General features: G+C 44.4%; 1 protein-coding gene across 1 annotated transcript in view; it reads left to right on the top strand.

Moving 5' to 3' along the window:
- The window catches only part of LOC101610541 (maestro heat-like repeat-containing protein family member 7), a 45,876-nt gene that overhangs the window by 8,100 nt on the left and 15,871 nt on the right, over positions 1 to 21,905 (top strand). The window contains exons 7-15 of the mRNA XM_045142783.1: positions 649 to 756; positions 1,193 to 1,328; positions 2,067 to 2,155; positions 3,695 to 3,844; positions 7,697 to 7,851; positions 16,328 to 16,475; positions 16,968 to 17,140; positions 17,520 to 17,657; positions 18,274 to 18,388. Of these exons, the coding sequence (XP_044998718.1) occupies positions 649 to 756; positions 1,193 to 1,328; positions 2,067 to 2,155; positions 3,695 to 3,844; positions 7,697 to 7,851; positions 16,328 to 16,475; positions 16,968 to 17,140; positions 17,520 to 17,657; positions 18,274 to 18,388 (1,212 nt within the window). The remainder of the gene's footprint in view (positions 1 to 648; positions 757 to 1,192; positions 1,329 to 2,066; positions 2,156 to 3,694; positions 3,845 to 7,696; positions 7,852 to 16,327; positions 16,476 to 16,967; positions 17,141 to 17,519; positions 17,658 to 18,273; positions 18,389 to 21,905) is intronic.

Below are 21,905 nucleotides of genomic sequence, written 5' to 3'. Positions count from 1 at the left end.
GACACATGCGCCCCCTTGTGCATCTGGCTAACGTGGGTCCTGGGGAATTGAGCCTCGAACCGGGGTCCTTAGGCTTTGTAGGGAAGCGCTTAATTGCTAAGCCATCTCTCCAGCCCCAAATTATTTTTTAATTTCTTTTTTTTCTTTTTTTTGGCTTTTCAAGGTAGGGTCTCACTTTAGCTCAGGCTGACCTGAATTCTCTATGTACTCTCAGGGTGGCCTTGAACTCTCAGTGATCCTCCTACCTCTGCCTCCCGAGTGCTGGGATTAAAGGCGTGCGCCACCAGGCTCGGCTTTATTTTTTTCTTGTACAGTTATAGTTTTGTTGTCTTTTTTTTTCCCCCTTGGATACTGGGGAATGAACCTATCAGCAAGCTATAGCCTCATTTCCCTACCTCCTTCTGCTCAGCTTTGTAATTCTACCTTGTGTTGTCTTTAAACATTCTTAACGAAAGAGACTCAGACATAGGTGAATTGGAAGAGAACTTGCTTTACCAAGTTCACAGGGTCCCTGCACTTCGGTGCTTGCCACAGCTCCCTCCTGTTGGTCTTTTTGGAAATCAGGGGAGTTAAGACAAGCAAGAAAGGGGGCGTTGCTCCACAGCCCCTGTCCATGGGTCTTCATGCCTCCACCCCACCCCTGTGCAGATCATCTTACCTTGGATAACGCTGTCAGACAAAGTGCATGAGCAGAAGCGAGCCTTGGGCACTATTTCCCGGTTGCTGAGATTTATTTGCAACTTCCCTGAAGTGACGGTGAGCGTCTGGGGAAGGGTACCAGCTTCCGTGTACATGGGGCACTGATTGAAGCCAGGATCTAAAGAGGGCCAATGGAGGGTGGTGGCAGAGTGCTCCCCTCTTTTCTGTATCACATTTATTTTCTCTTCCTGTACAGTAAGAAGCTTGACTTGTTCTTCGGTTTGTGAGCTCCAATTAGCCAAGCACCTCTCAGCCCTGTTGAGGTTCCTTGGCCTAACCAACTGGGCTAGGGACCAGGTTGCCCACTGGCTAGCATGTTTCAGGGCTCTGGCTGCCCCTTTCCTGGGTCCTGACTAGAAAGGCCTCTGTTGGCCACATCCGGGCAATGGTTGAGTGCTGTGAGAGGGAGGAGAGGTTTGAGGTCAGGGGATCTTGGTGGGTAGACACTCCCGTTGCTCTGGCAGGGAGGTAACCATGTTCCTCTTCCTGTCAGGACATGATGTCATTCTCGATAAACGGGAAACTGATGGGCATCTTGGGCCTCTTCTGCATGGATATCAACCAAGAGACAAGCATAGAAGCTTCGGAGGCTTTGCATTATGTGTTCAAAATCCTCGTGCTTCAGAGAAGTAAGTGAGCCAAGTCAGGGTGGCCACTGGGCTGCAGCTAGAAGACCTACTGAACCAGTGGGTGCCCGCACTGTTTCTGACATATCAGACAAGACTGTTTGCTCTCACATGGTGGTGGGGTGGGGCCACGAGGGAGCGCGATATTGCCATGATTTGGTGAGGTCAGCTGATCAGTTACAAGCAAATCTAGAAACTTTACTTAGATAAGTGCCTTATCCTTTTTAAAGATCTTCTTGGGGATGGGGAAAAGCTGAGTTTGGAGCCTCAGAATTTCCCAGGTATCCCACCCCTACTGCTAGACATATCACTGAGGGGGAAGGGACCATCTTCTCTCAGGGATGATATTTGGGGATTCTTGATCTAGTCCTTCTCTGCCTTGGAAAACCACCTATAAGAGGTACCAAGGCATTTACAAATCTCCCCAAAGGCAGTTTCCGAGAGCCTGGTTTCTTGTGATTCAACAGGGGTACACTTTGCTAAGAACACGAGGATGGGATGGGTCCATGTGTGGGCATGGTCAGGAATAGTGGACGAGCCTGAATCCCCAGAATATTTTACCACAACCCCTTGCCCAGGTGCTAGGGAACGCCCTCCATTTGGGGCGGGGTGGGGGGAGAAAGGCAGTTTTACCCATTTAGCTCTGTTGCTGTTTCTGAGGCTTAGGAGGGAAATAGGGGAGCATGGATACCTTTTCCTCTGTCAAGGCCTCACCCCTTACTTGTGATTTTTGGATTGGAGGTGTGAGGCAGAAGACTGAGACCATCCTGAGGGACTTGCAGAAGAATTTCCGTGGGAACTGGATAGCCAGCATGCAGAGCATCACACTGGTAACCCTGCTGTTCACTGCGTGGGAGGCCCACAGGGGAGGGTTGGCAGGGGAGTCTGCAAGCCCAAGGTTTCATCATCGCAGGCCAGAAGTGTTGGGTGCATTCCCATAAGAAGCATATGAGTTGCTTGGAGTTTGAGGTCACTGAGAGCAGCTTAGAAGAAAGTATGGTCAACCTTGTTCTCTCCATGCAGAGTGTTCCTGTGAACCTTACTATCATTTTTTTGTGGGGGGAGGGTGTGTTTAAGTTTTTTGAGGTAGGGTTTCGCTGTAGCCCAAGCTGACGTGGAATTCACTATGTAGTCTCAGGTTGACCTCAAACTCATGGCAATCCTCCTTACCTCTGCCTCCCAAGTGCCGGGATTGAAGGAGTGCACCATGACGCCTGGCTTCCTGTGTATCTTTGATTGTGACAGGGCTCTTTCTTCGTTCACTCAACAAGAGTGTCTGGGTTGTTTTAGCTCTTGTGTCCTTAGGGTCAGCCAATCAAAATCACTTCAGCATGAAATCCAGGACTCATCTTTTGCTTCTTCCTCTCTCTCCCTCCCTCCCTCCTCCTCTCCCTTCCTCCTTCCCTCCCCATATCTTGTTCTGCCTCCTAAGCAGCTCTTGAATCTGTCTACCCAGCTTAAGGCCCTCCCCAGCCATTCTAATTCAGACCACCATCATCTCTTGCCTGGGTCACTGTAGCAGCCTCTTATTTACTGATCATCATGTGTCCAGCCAATGCCCCCATCACACCATTCTCTATACTGTGGTTAGAAACCCATTTCTAAAATATAAACTGCATCATGTTATTCCCTTCCGACTATGCATGGACTCCCCATTGTCCTTATTCCGAAGTCCACACCTACACCCTTGGCTCATGAGACCCTTTATGGTTCGTGCTTCAGCTCTCCTGAGTTGTCTTGACTCAGTCTCCTCTTCCACTTGGCCTAGGACTACCTTGCAAGACCAGCAGTCACAGTGAGATCCTCTATAACTCCTTCCCCTTTTCCCCTCAGGTCTATACTCCAGAAGCCTTCTCTCGTCTGTCCAGGCTAGTTTCAGTGCCCTGCCATGGCCCTTATCAACATTCCTCATACCATGCTAGCTACTGTCATGAGTGACACTATGTTCTCTGATGGTAAGGGCGTCAGGCATCTTGTTTATCCCAACAGAAATAGGTATAAAGTAGGCACCAATCTTGTTTGAAGGCTTGGACTTTACATAGCTCTGCAGATTCAGGGATGTGAGGCACATCAGCTTCACAGAACAGCCCTTCTACTTTCATAGGAATGCTGTGAGCTCACCAGACATACAACTCATTTCCAGTGGGCTTACTGCATCCAGTTCCACGTTCAGAATGAAAACGACTTGGGCATTGTCCTCTGCATTTTGTTGTCCAGACCCCTGCTCCTTTCCTGGGACTTCCCAGATGCTTTCTATTACCTGCCTACCTACTAGACTCTGGTGAACTCATCTCTATGGGGGCCAGAGGCTTTGGGATAGCCTTCAAGTTGTTTGCTAACAATATAGCAAGCTCTTTTTTTTCCTTCAGTTCTTCAGGAAATACTTGACCCCCACAGAGAGAGCTGATATGATCATGGTGGCAATGGAGGCCATAGCCAGTGGCGAACTTCTCGACATCATTGCAGCCTCTAAGATGCTAAAGATGATCCTGAAGCACACCGTTCCAGAAATTGCAAAGGTACTCTTCTTGCTTCAAGGTCTTGGTTCTTGGTGCTGGGCGACTCAATACTGCAAGGTCTTTCTGTTCCATTTTGTGGTCTGGTTCAGTTGTATTTTCTACCAGTTTGAGATTAAGGAATTCCTTTAATCCAGTCCTTTAATCCAGAGAAGAAATGTCTAACTGGTGCATTGTTTGCAATGGTGCAAAAGGAGTTTCTGTGGGAAAGCATGAGGTAGTGATGACTAGCCCTCCACTTCTGCCAGAAAAGCAAGAATTGAGTCAAAGTCATAGCAAAAGACTATTTACTCTAGGCACGCCGGATCAGGAGTGCTTGCTGCCATCCTCCTGCTTCCAGACAGTTTGCGTGTGCTGGGATACATCTCTTCACTCAAATGTCAGAACTCATGGCCAAGAACAAGGGGAGGTACAGGTTCAGACACAGATTATTCACATAGGTATTATTTACTTTTCAATTCCTGTGGCCAAAATGCATGACAGAAACAACTTAAGGAGGAAAGATTTTGCTGTTGTTGTTGTTAAAATATCTATTAATTAAAGAAAGGAGATGAGAGAGAGGGAGGGAGGGAGAGAGAATGTGTCAGTATGGGCATGCCAGGGCCTCCTGCTGCTGCAAATGAACTCCAGACACATGTGCTACATTGAGCATCTGGCTTAATGTGGGTACCTGGGACTTAAACCAGGGCCATCAGGCTTTGCAAACAAGCATCTTTAACCATCTCTCCAGCTTGGTTCACAGTCACAGAGGGAAGGCATGGCAGGAAGTCTCAGTCCATGGTGGCAGGATTTTTTAGAAGAGGGTATTCACATGGCAGCAGACCAGAAAGCAGAGAGGGTGCCAAAACCAGGGGCTACATATGGATGGCCTTGAAAGGCCTATGCTCCTGGTGACCTGCTCCCACCAGCTAGGCCTCAAAGGTTCCACTGCCTCCCAAAATATTAAACCTTAACATTATGGGTATATACAGATATTCCTTAGGGTGTGATAAGGTTCTGCCCTAATAAATCCATTGTGAATTAAAAATATTGGGAGTTGAGAATGCATTTAACACATTTAGCTTTCTGGACATCCTGGCCTAGCAGCACAGAGTACCAGCTGTCTCTCCTCAAAACCTGGTGGCTAACTGGAACTGCAGCTCACAGGGACTGCTCAGCATCAAGAGGATATTGTGCCACACACATCACTGTTGCCAGAAAAGAAGGAAGTTTGAAGTACAGTTTTTACTGAATGTGTATTGTCTTCAGGGCTGTGTGTATGCATTTGTGTGTGTGCACCCACATGCATGCGTGCATGCATGCATAAACATTTAGAAGACATGGGCATGAATGAACAGAAGTAGAATATAAAGATTCATTTGTCAAGTAGGCCTGGTTCTCAGTAAAATTAAGACAGCAGAGTTTCTCTTTACCTGTTCTTTCTACTAAACCATTATTAAAAATGCCCCCCCCCCCCCGCCTGTCATCTGAATGGCTTGACCAATCCTTGGCCTTGCTCATGAAACCTCCACTGGATCTGACCCTTGGCACTTCCCTGACCTGGAGAGCCATTGGGTCAACCTCAGAGCAGACCACTGACAGGTTCTTAGCCACGAGGGCAGCTACTCCCATCTCCTGCCTGATGCTTGGAATTTCTTCTAGAGATCCCTGGCCTGTGGCAGCCAGACTCTGCTCATGGTTTGTTTTAAACTATTTACTTTAAAAATAAGCAATGTATTTTAGGTAACACATAAAAATTATGTACTTATAGTATATAACATGATGCTATGATATATGTCTACATGTTGGGATGGCTAAGTCAAGCTCATTAACATATCCTTTAGCTCATACACTTGTTCTTTTGCAGTGAGAGCATTTGAAATCTACTATTTAAAAAATTTTCTTGTTTTATTTTTATTTATTTATTTGAGAGTGACAGAGAGAAAAAGAGGCAGATAGAGAGAGAGAGAGAGAGCATGGACACGCCAGGGCCTCCAGCCACTACAAACGAACTCCAGACGCATGCGCCCCTTAGTGCATCTGGCTAACATGGGTCCTAGGGAATTGAGCCTCGAATCGGGGTCCTTAGGCTTCACAGGCAAGTGCTTAACCGCTAAGCCTGCTCTCCAGCCATGAAATCTACTTTTTAAAAAAATTTAGTTATTTGCAAGCAGAGAGAGAAAGAGGACAAAAAGAGGAGAGAGAGAATAGGTATGCCACGGCCTTCAGCCACTGCAAATGAACTCCAGTTGTATGTGCCACTTTGTGCATCTGGCTGTATGTGGGTACTGGGCAATTGAACTTGGGTCATTAAGCTTTACAAGCAAGTGCCTTAACCACTAAGCCATCTCTCCAGCCCCTTGAAATCCATTCTTTTAATAATTTTCTCATATTTACTACATCACTAGCTCTGGTCACCATGCTGTATAACAGATATCCTAAGCTTGTTTCAGTTGTCTAATGGAAGTTTTATGCTCTTTGACCAATATTCCCCATAGCCATTCCCACCCTCACCATTCTACTCTGTGTGTGTGCTTGGCATTAGATTCCACGTGTAAACAACAGTGTGGACCATGCAGCGTTTTTATTTCTGTGTTTAGCTTATTGCCCTCTAGGTTTATTCATGTTGTTGCAAATGACATGTTTCCTTCTTTTTAAGGACAAATAGTATTCCATTGAGTATGTATACCACATTTTCTTTATTCTTTCACCAGCTGATTGACACGTGGGCTGTTTCCACTTTATGGTTATTTTGAGCAGTGTTATAATGACTATGGACATGTGGCTGTCTCTAATATGCTGATTTTATTTCCTTTGTGGGATTGAGGGATCACCTGGCAGTTCTAGTTCTAATTTTTCTGAGGCACTTCCATACTGATTTCCACAATAGCTATGTCCATTCACGTTCCTGCTAAGAGTATGAAAGGGTGAAATACTTTGTTATGAAGGAATTCTTCCTGGTAGAGAGCCAGAATCTCTCGTAGTTTCTGTTCACTATTAAGGTGATACAGAATTCAGTTAATATTCAGAATTTGTTAATGCCTGGTGCCAAGCTTTGTGCTCGCCTCATTTATATGTTATTTAATTCAGTTATTGCAACAGATATATAAGGAAGTGATTGCTATCTTTTTAGAGCTGGGAAAGGGTTCTCAGAGGCCATAAGCTTTGATAACTGAAGTTTATTGAGCACTTATTATATATATGCCAAGTCCTGTTCTTACCAGTTCGGATGTGCTAACTCAGAACTGCTGAGGCAGGTACAATTGTTCTTGTTTTCTGTGTGAGAATATGAATCACAGGGAGGATGAAAATCTTCCTCAAGGTCACACAGATAGTACGTTGGGAGGTGAAGTTCGAATCCAGATGGCATGAGGGCTCTAGGTTCCGTGCCATTCACTATGAAGCAAGCTCTGTTCCACACACCAGTAAACAGCAAGAATGAACCCTTCCCTCACTCTATAATCCATTCACTATGAAGCAAGCTCTGTCCCACATGCCAGTAAACAGCAAGAATGAACCCTTCCCTCACTCCATAATGGGTTTTAGATTTTTGGAGGCAGTAATTCTCCATCCTCATCTTCCTTTCTCTGAGTCACTCTACCTCAGGCTCTTCCTTCATTTGTCATGGCATGGTTTGCAGCCATGGCCTCTTCCTCCCTGGCTGCTGTTTCTCTCTTCTCTTAAAGGATGGGAGCCACAGGCCCACAGTGATGGGCAAGCAGCTGGCCAGGGCAGAGTGAAGAGCGCAGTGACATCCTCAGTCCTAGTACTCTGTGCATGTTGTGTGCGGTCATGCACCCTGACATAGGTGCCTGGTCATGTGACTTCTGCTCAGCTGGTGTTGCTATCCAAAAAGCACCTTCCTCCTCTTTTCAGGTGTCGGAAATCATCCAGTACATTTTCTGCCACATAAACAGAATCACTGAGCCCACTGCCCAGAGTACTGTAAGGAAGATCTTCCTCCTGCTGGCCCAGGCCTACACCGAAGAAGTCATCCTGACTCTGTTCCAGATAGAGGACCAGTCACATACGTAAGCTCTTCTGTCAGCTGCAGACCTGGAAGCCACCAGCAGTCTTCATTTGCTCTCTCTCTTTTTTTCTGTATGCGTGATGAGTTAGTATTTGGGTGCTGGGCGGAGGGGGTACGTGCACATGTGTGTGTGGAGGCTAAAGGACAACCTAGGGTGTCATTCTCAGAAACATCATCCCCCTCTTTCTTGAAAACGAGAACTTACTTTTGCTACAGTAGCTTTTGGCACATACAGAGTGTACGCATCTGTGTGCGCAAATACATACACACATGTGCAGAGGCCCAAGGAGAGTACCAGCTGTCCTCCTTTATCACTCTCCCACCTTATTTCCACAAAACAGGGTCTCTTGCCGAGCCTGGAGCTTGCGCTGTGTTCTGGTTAGGCAGGCTAACCTGTAAACACTAGCAATCCTCTTGCTTCTGACCCTTCACCACTGGGTCGCAGGAGTGCACAGCCAAGCACAGCTTCTTACAAGGGTGCTAGGGATTGAACTCAGGTTCAGCAAGTGTTCTCACCCATTCCTCCCATATCTTTTTGAGACAGAATCTCACTGTCCAGGAGTTCACCAACTGGGCTAGACTAGTTGGCCAGGAAGCTCCAGGGACCTACCTGTTTCCACCTCCCCAGTGATGGGATTACTCACATGCTTAGCTAGGCCTATCTATTTGCTTATTCTTAGGTTATATTCAGTTTTTAATGACTTTTAAAGATATTTTTATTTATTTATTTTAAAGAGAGAAAGACAAAGAGAGAAAGAACAGCTAAAGAGAGAGAATGGGCGTGCCAGGGTCTCCAGCCACTGCAAACGAACTACAGATGCATGCGCCACCTTGTGCATCTGGCTTATGTGGGTACTGGGGAATCAAACCTGGGTCCTTACGCTTGGTAGGCAAGTGACTTAACTGCTAAGGCTTCTCTCCAGCCCAGGTTATATTCCATTTTAATAGATTTTTACATATTTGGGTTGCAGTAATTCTAAGAGGACTATATTTGATTACCAAAAATTTGGAATGCATGTAAAATTTAGGAAAAGAAAGCAAAATCAATTATTAGAACTCAGCTAAACAAACTCTCTGCTGTCATTTAGGCATAATTTATAATTTTTCCATATTTTAAGAGTGATGTTTAAAAATATATAATTAGGGCTGGAAAGATGGCTTAGTGGTTAAATGCTTGCCTGTGAAGCCTAAAGACCCCAGTTCAAGGCTTGATTCCCCAGGACCCACATAAGCCAGATGCACAAGGTGGCACATGCATCTGTAGTTCGTTTGCAGTGGCTGGAGACCCTGGCATGCCCATTCTCTCTCTCTCTGTCTATCTGCCTCTTTCTCTCACTCTCTGTCTCTCTGTCTCTCTCTCTCAAATAAATAAAAATGAACAAAAAAATTTAAAAATATATATAGTTAGCCACATGCCTTTAATCCCAGAACTCAGGAGGCAGAGGTAGGAGGATTGCCATGAGTTCAAGGCCACACTGAGACTAACAGTGAATTCCTGGTCAGCCTGGGCTAGAGTGAGACCCTACCTCGAAAAAGAAACAAACAAGCAACAACAACAACAAAAGATATATATACATATATATGCATATATATATAAACTCATACTATATCTGAAATTTGCATATTGTTTTTATCTAACATTTTACTATAGCATTTCCAAAGTTGAAACCCTGGGAAATTTTAATGGCTTCCTGTTCTTATATTGTATGGATATGCCATATTATCATACTTTTCTTCATAGACATGCAGTAAAATTCACCATTTTGATGCATTAGCCATATGGGTTTTCTTAACTATCATATAGTTGTAATCATCATCACCACAACCAAGGGAGCATTTCCCCGGCCCCTCAGGATCTTGTGCCACTCTTCTGGAGCCAGCACTCCCCCCCCAGCCCCCCAGCAGCTGACAACAGTTGGTCTGCTCTCTGTCCCCATAGTTTGGCCTGTTCTAGAATGTCATATTATTGGAATCACATAGTATGTTGACTTTCGGATCTGGTCTCATTTACTTAGCAAAATGTGTTTGGCTCTGCCTGTATTGTTTGTGTATCCATAGGCCGTTCCTCTCATTGATGATTAGCATCCGCTGGATGGATCAGCTTTTCTGATTTGGCGTAATTATGACTAATGTTGCTGTAAACATTTATATACAGGGTTTTGTGCAAACATTAGTTTAAATTTTTCAAAACCTGTATACAAACACATTATGCTAAGTAAATGAGACCAGATCCAAAAGCCTACATGGGATATGATTCCAGTTAAATGACATTCTAGAAAGGTAAAACTATATGGGAAGCATATGTTTAGCTTTGAAAGAAACTACCAAACTTTTTTCTTTTTACAGTAGGTGTAGCAGTACATTTCCAACCAGAAGCACAAGAGATTTTAGTTGCTCTGATCCTTTCTTACACTAACTGTGTCATTTAAAAAAGTTAGTCTCTCTAAGAAGTGTGGAGTAGCCTCTCATTCTGGTCTTAACTTGCATCTTCCTTACTTCATTGCAGCTAAGATGTGAAACATGACTTCCTGCATATCTTTGCCATTCAGAGTCCTTCAAAGTCAAGTGTTCTAATTAGTTACCCATTTTTCAATTGGACTGTTTACTTTTGTTAAGTTTTTGAAAGTTCTTTTTATATTCTGACTACATGTTTTTATAGTCAGATAAAACTTTTGTCAGATACATGATTTTCAGATGTCTCTTCCATTTTGTAGGTTGTTTTCTAATTCTCTCTTTAGAATTTTTAAAATTTATTTGTGAAGGGAGAGAGAGAGATAAAGGGACAGACAGAGAGAGAGAGAGAGAGAATAGGTGTGCCAGGGCCTCTTGTCACTGCACATGAATTCCAAGTACATGTACCACATTATGCATCTGGCTTTATGTGGGTACTAGGGAATTGAACCTGGGCCAACAGGCTTTGCAAACAAGTGCCTTTGCCGAATTGAACCTGGGCCAATAGGCTTTGCAAACAAGTGCCTTTGCCTAGACCCTTTGTGTGTGTGTGTGTGTGTGTGTGTGTTTTCGGGTATGGTTTCATTCTAGCCCAGGCTGACCTGGAACTCACTATGTAGTCTCAGGATGGCCTTGAATTCATGGTGATCCTCCTTCCTCTGCCTCCCAAGAACTGGGATTAAAGGTATGTGCCACCATGCCTGGCCCTTTTGTCTTTTTTTTTTTTTTTGTAATTTTGATGAAGTCAATTTATTTCTCTTTTTTAAATTTTTTTTTTAACTTCCATGATTATAAAAATACCCCATGGTAATACCCTCCCTTCCCCCACTTACCCCTTTGAAACTCCACACTCCATCATAACCCTCCCCATCTCGATCAGTCTCTCTTTTATTTTGATATCTTGATCTTTTCCTCCTCTTGTGATGGTCTTATGCAGGTAGTGTCAGGAACTGTGAGGCCATGGGTATCCAGGCCATTTTGTGTCTGGAGGGAGCATGTTGTATGGAGTCCTGCCCTTCCTTTAGCTCTTACATTCTTTCCACCACCTCTTCCGCATTAGACCCTGAGCCTTGGAAGGTGTGATACAGATATTGCAGTACTGGGCACTGCGGTCATTTCTTTCCATCACCATGATACCTTCTGAGTTGTCCCAAGGTCAATGCCATCTGAAAAGAGAAGATTCTCAACCAAAAGTGAGAGTAGCATTAATATGTAAGGGTGTGAACATTAACAGAAGTGCTTACTGGACAGTTTGATAAGCATAGTGTATACATTTGGCCAGACAACAGCAGACGTTATACCCCTAGGGCTCATGACTACCCCTGTTTTAAGTTTTCAGTATCAGGGATATATTCCCTTCCCATGAAATGGGCCTCCAGTCCAATTAGAGGGCAGTTGGTTTCCCCCAAAACAGACGTGCCACTATTGCACCCGTTAGCTCATTTGGCCTGGCTGGCCAGTTATAAGGCTTGCAGTGTCCACTGTTGGGTATCTTCACTGGTGACTTCTCTCTCTCCCATTGAACTGCATGCAGAATGGCTTCTTCCAGCTTTCTGTCAGCCCCTTTGTCTTTTTTAAAATAAGCATTTTAATGCTGTGAGTTTTCCTCCAAGCATAGCTTTAGCTATATCCAACAAAATTGGAAATGTATTTTTGTTTCCAAAAGTGTTTCTAGGGGCTGAGGAGGTGGCTCTGCAGGTAAGAGCACTTACCGTGCAAGCAGGAGGATCTGAGTTCTATCCCCAGCACTTGGCCCTGCATGCTCATAACCCTAGCACTGAGCGGGGCACAGAGGCAGGAGGATTGTTGTAGCTCTGAGGACAGTAAAGTGTACCCAAAAACAAGGAGCTCCAAGTTCAGTGAGAGAGCCTGTCAAAGGGAAACAAGGGAGAAGAGCAGTAGAGGAGACCACTCTCCGCTTTCCTCTGGCTTTCCCACATATGCATACAGGGCACACGCATCATCACACATACTGTATACACTACACCTACTACAGACGCATGCACCAAAAAAAAAAAAAAAAAAAAAGCGTTTCTAATTTTCCTTGAAAAAAAATGCTCATTCTGCTGCTGTCTGGTATATTTTTAAAATGAGATTAAGCTAGTTGATGGGGCTGGGGAGATGACTTAGGCAATAGCATGCTTGTGGTGCGAGTGTAAGGACCTGAGTTTGGACCCCCAGCACCCACATAGATGCTGGGTATGGTGCCATGCACCCGGAATCTTAGTGCTGGGGAGGCAGAAACAGGTGAATACCTGGGACAAGTTGGCCAGCTAGAGTGGCTGAACTGGTGAGGTCTGGGTTCAATGAGAGACCCTGTCTCAATTAATCAGGTGGAGAGCAATAGACTGAGACACCTAATGTTGGTCTCTGGCCTCCACATACATGCACACATGTGTGCATGTACACCTCCCCACCACATACACACTTAGACACACATGTGCCCATACACATATGAAAATGCATACATACATGCACACACATGCAGAAAGGATAGTTGACATTGTTAAGATTTTTATATTCCTGATTTTCTATTTATGTGTTCCATAATGACTGAGAAAAGATTATGAAGTCTTCAAATGTGTGGATTCTTCTTCAGGCATGTTGTTAGGCACATAAACATTTAGGACAGATGGTAAATTTGTAAATTTATTGTCTTTATCATTAGTTAATAACTCTTGGTACTTCTCTGGCCTCTGAAATATTCTGGTATGTTTAATTTCCAAATACTTGAGAGCACTTTCCAGATACCTTCCTATTACTGATTTCTAATTTACATCCATTATGGCCAAATAATATACTGCATCTGATTTTTATCTGTGGTAACATTTTTTGTTTGATGGAGGATAATATGGTTATTTTGTTTCTTTGTGCTTTGTCACATGTATTTTTCCAAAAAAAAAAAAAATCTATTCAAACAGATAGAAAGAGAGAGAGAGGGAGAGAGAGGAAAAAAATAGGTATACTCAGGGCTTCCCACAACTACGAACAAACTCTGGACACATGCATCACTTTCTGCACCTGGCTTTATGTGGGTACTGGGGGATTGACCCTCGGCCATCAGGCTTTGCAAGCAAGTGCCTTTAACCACTGAACTGAACCATCTCCACAGCCCCCTTCCAATCTTTTAACTAATCTGTGTCATGATCTCTAATAGTTTTTCTGTATTCAGCATATAGTTAGATCCTTTGAGAGATTTTTTTTGCTGGTTGTTATGTCATTAGAATTTTTTTGTAGAGGGGATTGAACCTGGTGCTTTCAAGCATGCTAGAAAAATACTCTACCACTGAGCTAGATCTCTAGCCCTTAGATCAAAAGTCTTTATCCAATCTGGAAATCTCTTAGTTGGTATATTAGACTATGTACAATCAATGTGATAAATGAAGCTCTACTGCCGGAGTTGCGCCAGATGAGGTTTGGGTGAAAAACAGACAAACAAAGATCCCACTCATGCTCCTTGACTTACAGGGCCCCATTTCCCCTTGCTCCGGGAGACAGAATTCCTCCCAGTGCTTCTGTTCCTGTGTCTGCCCAGTGCAGGACTCTGCAGTGGGGTCATACGCAGGTCAGAGCTGGGGGATAAAAGAGAGAAAACAAAAATCTGAGAACACTTAGCCAGGTTATTACTATTATTTTTGGTTTTTCAAGGTGGGGTCTCACTCTAGCCCAGGGTGACCTGGAATTCACTATGGAGTCTCAGGGTAGCCTCGAACTCACAGTGATCCTATCTCTGCTTCCTGAGTACTGGGATTAAAGGCGCACACCACCACACCTGGCTCTTAATAGGGTTATTTATGTACTTATTTTATGTTTTGTCTTCCTTTTCTGTTATTTAGAATCAATCTAATGTATGTTTTGTAAATTAGGTCAAGATAGTTGATAGGACTGTTCATGGCTTCTATATCCTTTCTGATGTCTGTCTGATCTACCAAGTACTGAGAAAGGAATAAGGAAATGTTTTGTGTTTTTGAGTATTTTTAGTTTTTTTTTTTTTTTTTTTTTTTTGGTTTTTTGAGGTAGGATCTCACTCTAGCCCAGGCTGACCTGGAATTCACTCTGTATTCTCAGGGTGGCCTCAAACTCATGGCGATCCTCCTACCTCTGCCTCCTGAGTGCTGGGAGTAAAGGCGTGCACCACCATGCCTGGCTCGAGTGTTTTTAGTTTTAATCACTGGGACAACTAGGCTAAAGTGGGTTTGCTCAGCAAAGGAAATAAAGATTGCTTATGGTTAATTTCTTTTACAAAAAGTGTGTGTAGGGCTGGAGAAACGGCTCAGTGGTAAAGGTGCTTGTTTGCAAAGCCTGATGGCCCAGGTTCAATTCTCTAATACCCAGGTAAAGCCAGATACACAAAATGCCACATGGGTCTGGAGTTTGTTTGTAGTGACAGGAAGCCCTGGCATGCCCATACTCATTATCTGTCTGTCCCTCTGTCTCTCAAATAAATAAAAATATTTTAATGTGTATATATGCACGTTTGTGTGTTTGCAGATGCACAATTATGTGCCAGTTGCATGTGTGCACGTGTGCACGTGCAGGTGGAGGCCAAAGGATAGCTCAAGGGTCAGTGTTAGAAGCATCACTTTTGGTGAGACAGGGTCTCTCCCTGGCCTGAGCTTGCCACGCAGGCTAGACTGGCTGGCCAGAGAGCCCCAGGGCTCTGCCTTTCTCTGCTGCCCCAGCACTGGGATTACAGACACACCTGCCATCTAAAACTATGTTATTATTATTTTTTAATATTTTATTTTTATTTACTTATTTGAGAGAGGGAAAGAGGGAGGGAGGGAGGGAGGGAGGGAAGGAGGGAGAGAAACAGAGAGAGAGAGAAAGAATGGGTGCACCAGGGCTTCCAGCCACTCCAAACGAACTCTAGATGCATCTGGCTTACGTGGGTACTGAGGAATTGACCTGAGGTCCTTTGGCTTTGCAGGCAAGCACCTTAACCACTAGGCCATCTCTCCAGCCCAAAATATGCTATTTTTTACCTGGGTTCTCATATTGGCAGGTCTTCATGCTTGAAAGGCAGGCTCTTTCCCATCTGATCTATCGCCTTAGATCCCACCCCTGTTACGCATCTCTAATAAATACTTCTTATCATGTTAAGGAAGTTTCTTTCTATTCTATACTACTGATTAAAAAAAAATATATATATATATATAATTTATTTATTTATTTGAGAGAAAGAAGCAGAGAGAGAGAGAGAGAGAGAGAGAATGGGCACAACAGGGCCCCCAGCCACTGCAAACAAACTCCAGATGTATACGCCCCCTTGTGCATATGGCTTACGTGGGTCCTGGAAAGTTGAACCAGGACCCTCTGGCTTTGCAGGCAAACACCTTAATTGCTAAGCCATCTCTCCAACCCTACTACTTTTTTTTTAAATCAACAATCAAATTTTAATTGTACTAAATACAATTATATTATTCAATTACAAATTTATACATGTTTATGTAAACATGTATAGGCTTAACAATTTAGTCTTCAAGTGGCTAGACATTTTGTTGGTCCTTCTTGTTTTTCTTCCTTTTTTTCAGATGGGAACTGGAGAACAAGACCTCAGAACCTCCTTTTTAGAATGTATTAAGATTTTTGGTATATATAAATTAGGAAGATCATGGTTATCAAATTAACTATAATACTTAATGGATATTTGAAGCAAAAGTTTCATTTTCTGCTACATGCAACATTATCTGTTATACCAGGGTTATTAGATGTGTTGGCAAATCCTTCATATAATAACTTACTTTGTGTCTGTTTGACTGATCAAATTCTTAAGTGTTATGTTGCTCAGTTTTATTCAAGGTAAGTGAACATTTTCCCATTTATCTACGTGCAAGGTAACAGAGAACAAGGAGTTGCTAGAGGTGACAATATGAGGAAAGGAGTGAAAATAGAAAAGAAGGGATCAGGAAGGAAGCAAGCAGGCAGCTGGGGGACTGGGACACTGAGCTGGACTCCTTCTCTAGGAAAGACTGTGGAGAGGGGTCGCCTGTGGGTAATTGTGTTGATGGCTTCTGACTTTGCAGAGGGGTGGACAAGCCCTGGGAAATCCTGGCATCCTTCCCAAAAGGCTACCAACTGGTTATGGAGTACCTGCTGAAGAGGCTAATTCCACTCCAGGAAGCCCCGGACCAGGAACCCAGCTGCCACAGACCAGGGATCTCCCTGCTCATCGTAGGCGGGGGCCTGGGCACTGGGGGTGGGGGAGCGCCAGGAAGGGTATTCACCAGACCTGGGAGGAGCCAGTGTCATCATTCATTTAGGGACCCATGTTTGCTTGACCTTGTAATGGCAGTCTCAGGGTTGGATTGAAGGGAGGATTTCCATCCACCGGTCTCATCGGGTGGGGTGGTGGGGGGCAGAAGAACTGGATTCTAGTTGTCAGGGAGGGCACTGATGTGAGATGAACACTCCAGCCCCTCCCACATTCTCAAGGATGGCGAGAGACCACAACAACCACCGTGGTTATGAGTACTTGTCAAAGCACCACCATCCTAGAAGCAGACCTTCATTTTCCTGGCTCGAGCTCACTAGTCCTCACTCATTGTCACCACCGGCTTCACTGGGCAAGCTTGCCATGTGATGGGTTGTGGGAAGGAACTTCCTGGTGATAGGTCCTATGAGTGGTAATGAAGACCATGACACCCTATTTTCTATTCATTCCAGGCCACCAGGGCCATCTATAAGCTGCTGCTGGTGCCCAGTCAGCGGCTGGAGACGCAGACATTCTTCGCCTCCCTGTTCACTGCACTGCTGTTCCAGATCTCCTTTCTTGTGGTGGATGGCAGTGTTGAAACCCAGAGCCAGCAGCACGTCACTGAATGGGTGAACCCTGTGAGGTACCTTGGGCCCTTGTCCAGTGTGCTCTGGGCACTAGCTTCTTGGCACCCTCACCTGACTTAGTTTCAGCCTGCTGGACACAGCACCTTTCTCAAGAAGCTTTCTCGAAAAGCCTCACTTTAAATCTGTCTGTAGGCAGACGCAGTGCTACTTAAGTGACATCAGAACAACAGGCCTTCCTTCCCTCCCACTGGGCAGGCCTCCTGTGTCACCTTGGAAAGCCCACAACCCCGCTGGCCTTGTTTGCTTCTTTTGTGAACTGCTGCTTTTGATTTCTAAGAGTTGTCCCATGGCCAGGAGTTCATGACTCTCAGGGAGGGCAGGAGTGCTGGCTGCAGATGACAGTGACTCCCTGCTTGCCTCCTGGTCTGTCCCCAGTTCTACCTTGGAGACCCTAAAGATCTTGATGCGCAGCTCAGGATACATGGAATACATAGCTCATATTCAGCAGCTTGGGGGCTGGGAGTTGCTTGTCAATCCTGAAAGGCACTATGAAGGAGTCACTCTGCTGGCCAGGTGAGCTGTACCTGGTCCCTGGTTGGAGAATCTATGTTGTTGTTTTTTTTTTTTTTGAGGGGCATGTTTTGTACATGTGTGTATGTATGTATGCATGTTTGTATGTGTGTGACTTCTCATGTGTGTACATGTATATGCGTGTGCGCATGTGCATATGGAGGCCAAAGGTCATTGTCAAGTGTCTTCCTCAATTGTTTGCTACCTTATTCTTTTTGTTTAATTCTTACCTTATTATTTTTTTGTTTGTTTGTTTGTTTTTGAAAGCAGGATCTCAGTCTATCCCAGATTGACCTGGAACTCACTCTGTAGCATGTACCACCCGCCATGCCTGGCTTTCTTACCTTATTCTTTGTTGAAATTGGAGCTCAGTGCTTTGTCTAGATTTGCTAGCCAGTGTGCCCCAGGAATTCCCTGCGCCTACTACCCTAGCCCTGGAGTTACAAGTGCACACACCACACCTGGCATTTTCCACGGGTGCTGGGGATCCAAACCCAGGTTCTCAAAGCTGTATGGCAAGCACTTTAACTCACAGAACCATCTCTTCAGCCTATGTTTTACACATTTCATCTTCTCTTGTGGTCTGGATCTCATCCCAAGTCCCTGCTGTCATTGGCAGGTCCCTAGTCATCAAGAACTGCTGGCACAATCGCCCTATCTTCAGCATCCTCATCAAGACCCTCAAAGACCCAGACTGTGCCAATTACCTCTCGGCCCTGGCGTTCCTGACTGAGGTGACTGGTGCTTGGTGGGCAGAGGGCAGTGAGGACAGGCCCTTGGGAGGTGGCCACATCTAGAGAACTCTGTCAGAAGGCCACTGGTGAAAGGAGCAGGCTGGTTAACATGTCTGCTCACAGAAGGGTTGGAGGACATGGCTAATTATAGTTTATTAGGGTTTCTTGAGTCATAGGCTTTGATCCTCCTTAAATCTCAGTGCTTCGACTCTGCCCTAACTTTATGGGATACCACTTCTCTCTCTTCCAGCCACCTCAGCTCTGACCAGGAATCTAAAATTAAGCTTTGTTCAGCACCTCTGATTTACTCTCCAATTCAGTCATCTGACAGGGAAAAAATGTAGAAAATATGGAAAAGTATATAACATTTATAAAACCATTATTTATGTTCTTTCCCAGAGAAAACCACTTTCAGGTTTTTGCCAGCATGGGGGTTTGCTGATGTACGATGAGTGACAGTTGAGACCATTCTTCACTAACGTCTGTACCTTGCTCTTTTCAAATCTCTTATCGTAGCACTGCATTTTCAAAACAAGTTTTTTGGTTAACATACAAAGAAATGGGTTTCATTGTAGCATTTTTCATATATTTATTTTTATATTTTGTTATTTTTTTGAGGTGGGGTCTCACTCTAGCTCAGGCTGACTTGGAATTCAGTATGTAGTCTCAGGGCAACCTCAAACTCCTACCTCTGCCTCCTGAGTGCTGGGATTAAAGGCGTGTGCCGTCACATCTAGTTTATGTTTTGTTCTTATTCACTCTGTTCCACTGTTCCTCTTGTCTCCTTCTGCCCTTCTCGCTGGTCCCCTTCCTCCTTCATTGTATGTCGTTTGTAACATTAGTCATCTCCATCCACCTTGTTTGAGACAAGGTCTGTTACTGTTTGCTGATGGGAAGGCCAGACTAACTGGCCTGTGACTGTCAGGATTCTCCTGGCTCTACCTCCCATTGTACAGACATGTTGGGATTACAAATGCATGTGCCACTTTGTGTCCAGTTTTACATAGGTACTGAGAATATGAATTCTGATCAGCAGGCTTGTGGAGCAAGTACCTTTAACAACTGAGACATCTTCCCAGCTCCAAGCTACCTAGCTTTTTTTCTCTTCCTTCCTTTCTTTCTTCCCTCCCTCCTTTACCTCTCTCCCTCTCTCTCTCTCTCTCCCTCTTTCCTTCCTTCCTTCCCTCCTTTCTTCCTTCCTTCCTTCTTTCTTTCTTGCAAGCCCAACAGACCAGGAATTTTTTTTTTTAAATGAATGAGAGCAAGAGTGAGTGAGTGAGAGAATTGGCACACCAGGTCTCTAGCCACTGTAATTGAACTTGAGATGCATGTGCCACCTTGTGTGCATGTGCAGCCTTAAACATGCTTCACCTTGTGCATATGGCTTCCATGGGATATAGGGAGTCAAACATGGGTCCTCAGGTTTCATAGGCAAGTGCCTTTATTGCTAAGCCATCTCTCCAGCCTGCTTTTTTTTTTTTTTTTAAGAAAAAAGAAAGAAAGGAAGTGAACACTGTTAGAAGATAATAGTAATACTAGGATATAGGCATGTGCCCCGGGGCGATATCATGTACCACCATGAGGGCTATAGGACATCGATGTCTTTGTTAACAGAACCTGAGACCAGAAGGAGGCCTGATTTCAGGAGATCCTAATATGCCAGACCTTGGCCACTCACCTAAAAAACAAAACAAAACAAAACACAGAAAAAGTAATGGTTATGTAGGAAAGTTATTTATTCATTTTGGATATGCGGGAAAGGAGGGTGGGGGGAAGATTTTCAGCTCTTGTCTTTGAGAAACTGCAAGAGCTATGGGGGATTAATGAGAGATTTTGGGGAAGCACAAGACGGGGAGCATGTAAACTACCTCAGTCACACTGTGGCCTGGTGGTCACTGTCACCACTGTTTCCTAGGGCTTTGTCAGAATAAGAGAGTCGCTGCCGCCTGGGGGCCGTGTCCTCTCTCTGCACTGAGGTTTATCAGTCAGGTTTGTTGTTCTTGGAATTCAAGGTGACAGGAGAGGATGCTCGGGGAAGAGGAGTGGTCAGAAAAGCAAGATGCAGTCCACCCCTTCAGGTGGAGGGCGGTGGTGGCGCCACTCTGGTGGTCTGGAATAGGATGTTGTAAAACCTAGCATTGACAATCTGTTGATTATGATGTCCCTACAAATCTTGAAAAATATCTTACTCACATGTTGGTCCCTGTGGTCTTGAAGAGAGAATTACCAGTTTTTTTGTTTTTTTTTTTGAGAAATACACCTTAAGTGATTAACATGTCTACATGCAGAATTGAACAGGAATCTGACCCAAAATTTAAGGTAGCAAAGGAGACAGATGCAAAATGAAGGCAGTGATGCCAGCCTTTCATCCTGTCTTTAGCTGCCTGTCAGACACCTGAAGGTCCAAGTGGAGAGTCAATGCTTCTAGCAGAAGCAGCCTCTGAATCATTACTACCTATTCATGCAAGGTGCCCTTTGCTGTGTGTTAGCCTAGGTGTGTTGGTGTGAGGTGCTGAGGTATGCATTCAACAATGGATGCCATGTGAGCAGAATGCTTGCTAAAAATGTGGGCATGGGACACGTAGGGTGCAGAACCCTGACCTGAGGGAGATGAGTTAGTGAAAAGGGTCTCAGGCATGAGTGCAACCAGCTCACTGAGGAAGCTGTTCAAAGAGGAGATTCCTGAGCACTCTTTACTACTCGCCCCACACACAACTCATACTTTCCTCTCATTTCAACCTCTTCCACATTTCTTCTCTTTAGCCCCTTCTAATATACCTTACATCTAGTTACAGCCTTCTTTCCATAACTTTAAAAACCTCTAATATTTATAGAACCTGATTTTATCCCAAATTTCCCCTGATACTTTCCCCACCTTTATCATTTTCAGAGCTGACTGAGCCCTAGTCCCTATATTAACCTACCCTATTTCTTTCTCACTTCTAATTTATTTTTTTGAGGTAGGGTCTTACTCTAGCCCAGGCTGACCTGGAATTCATTCAGTAGTCTCAGAGTAGCCTTGAACTCACAGTGATCCTCCTACCTCTACCTCCGACTGCTGGAATTAAAGGCATGCACCATCACACTGGGCTTCACTTCTAATTTTTTCTTTTTTTTGAGGTAGGGTCTTACTATGGCCCATGCTGACCAGCAACCCTCTTACTTCACTATCCTAAATCCTTGGATTAAAGGTGTGTTCCACCATGCCTGGCTCAAACTTCTTCTCTTAATAACCAAAATTCTAGTATAATCCATATGATCCTTACTTATCTATCCACTAACAGTTATTGTTAATTGAATACTACAATATTTGCATAGTGGACAAATCCACCACCTATGGTCACTTCCATTGGTAATATTCTACTGTGTGAGTACTATAGAGGCCACTCCAGGCACTTTAAGCTCCTAGACTGAAGACATAACTTCTGAACTTCACACTTAAGAATACAGATGAAAAAGAAAAAATGAACAGCAATGAAATAACTCCAAATGCATAAATCTCAACACAGTTGTAGCA

The sequence above is a fragment of the Jaculus jaculus genome, chromosome 1 (genome assembly GCF_020740685.1).
Source record: "Jaculus jaculus isolate mJacJac1 chromosome 1, mJacJac1.mat.Y.cur, whole genome shotgun sequence".
NCBI classification, from domain to species: Eukaryota; Metazoa; Chordata; class Mammalia; order Rodentia; family Dipodidae; genus Jaculus; species Jaculus jaculus.
Note: the sequence above shows the minus strand (reverse complement) of the source record. Positions and strands in the feature narration are given on the sequence as shown.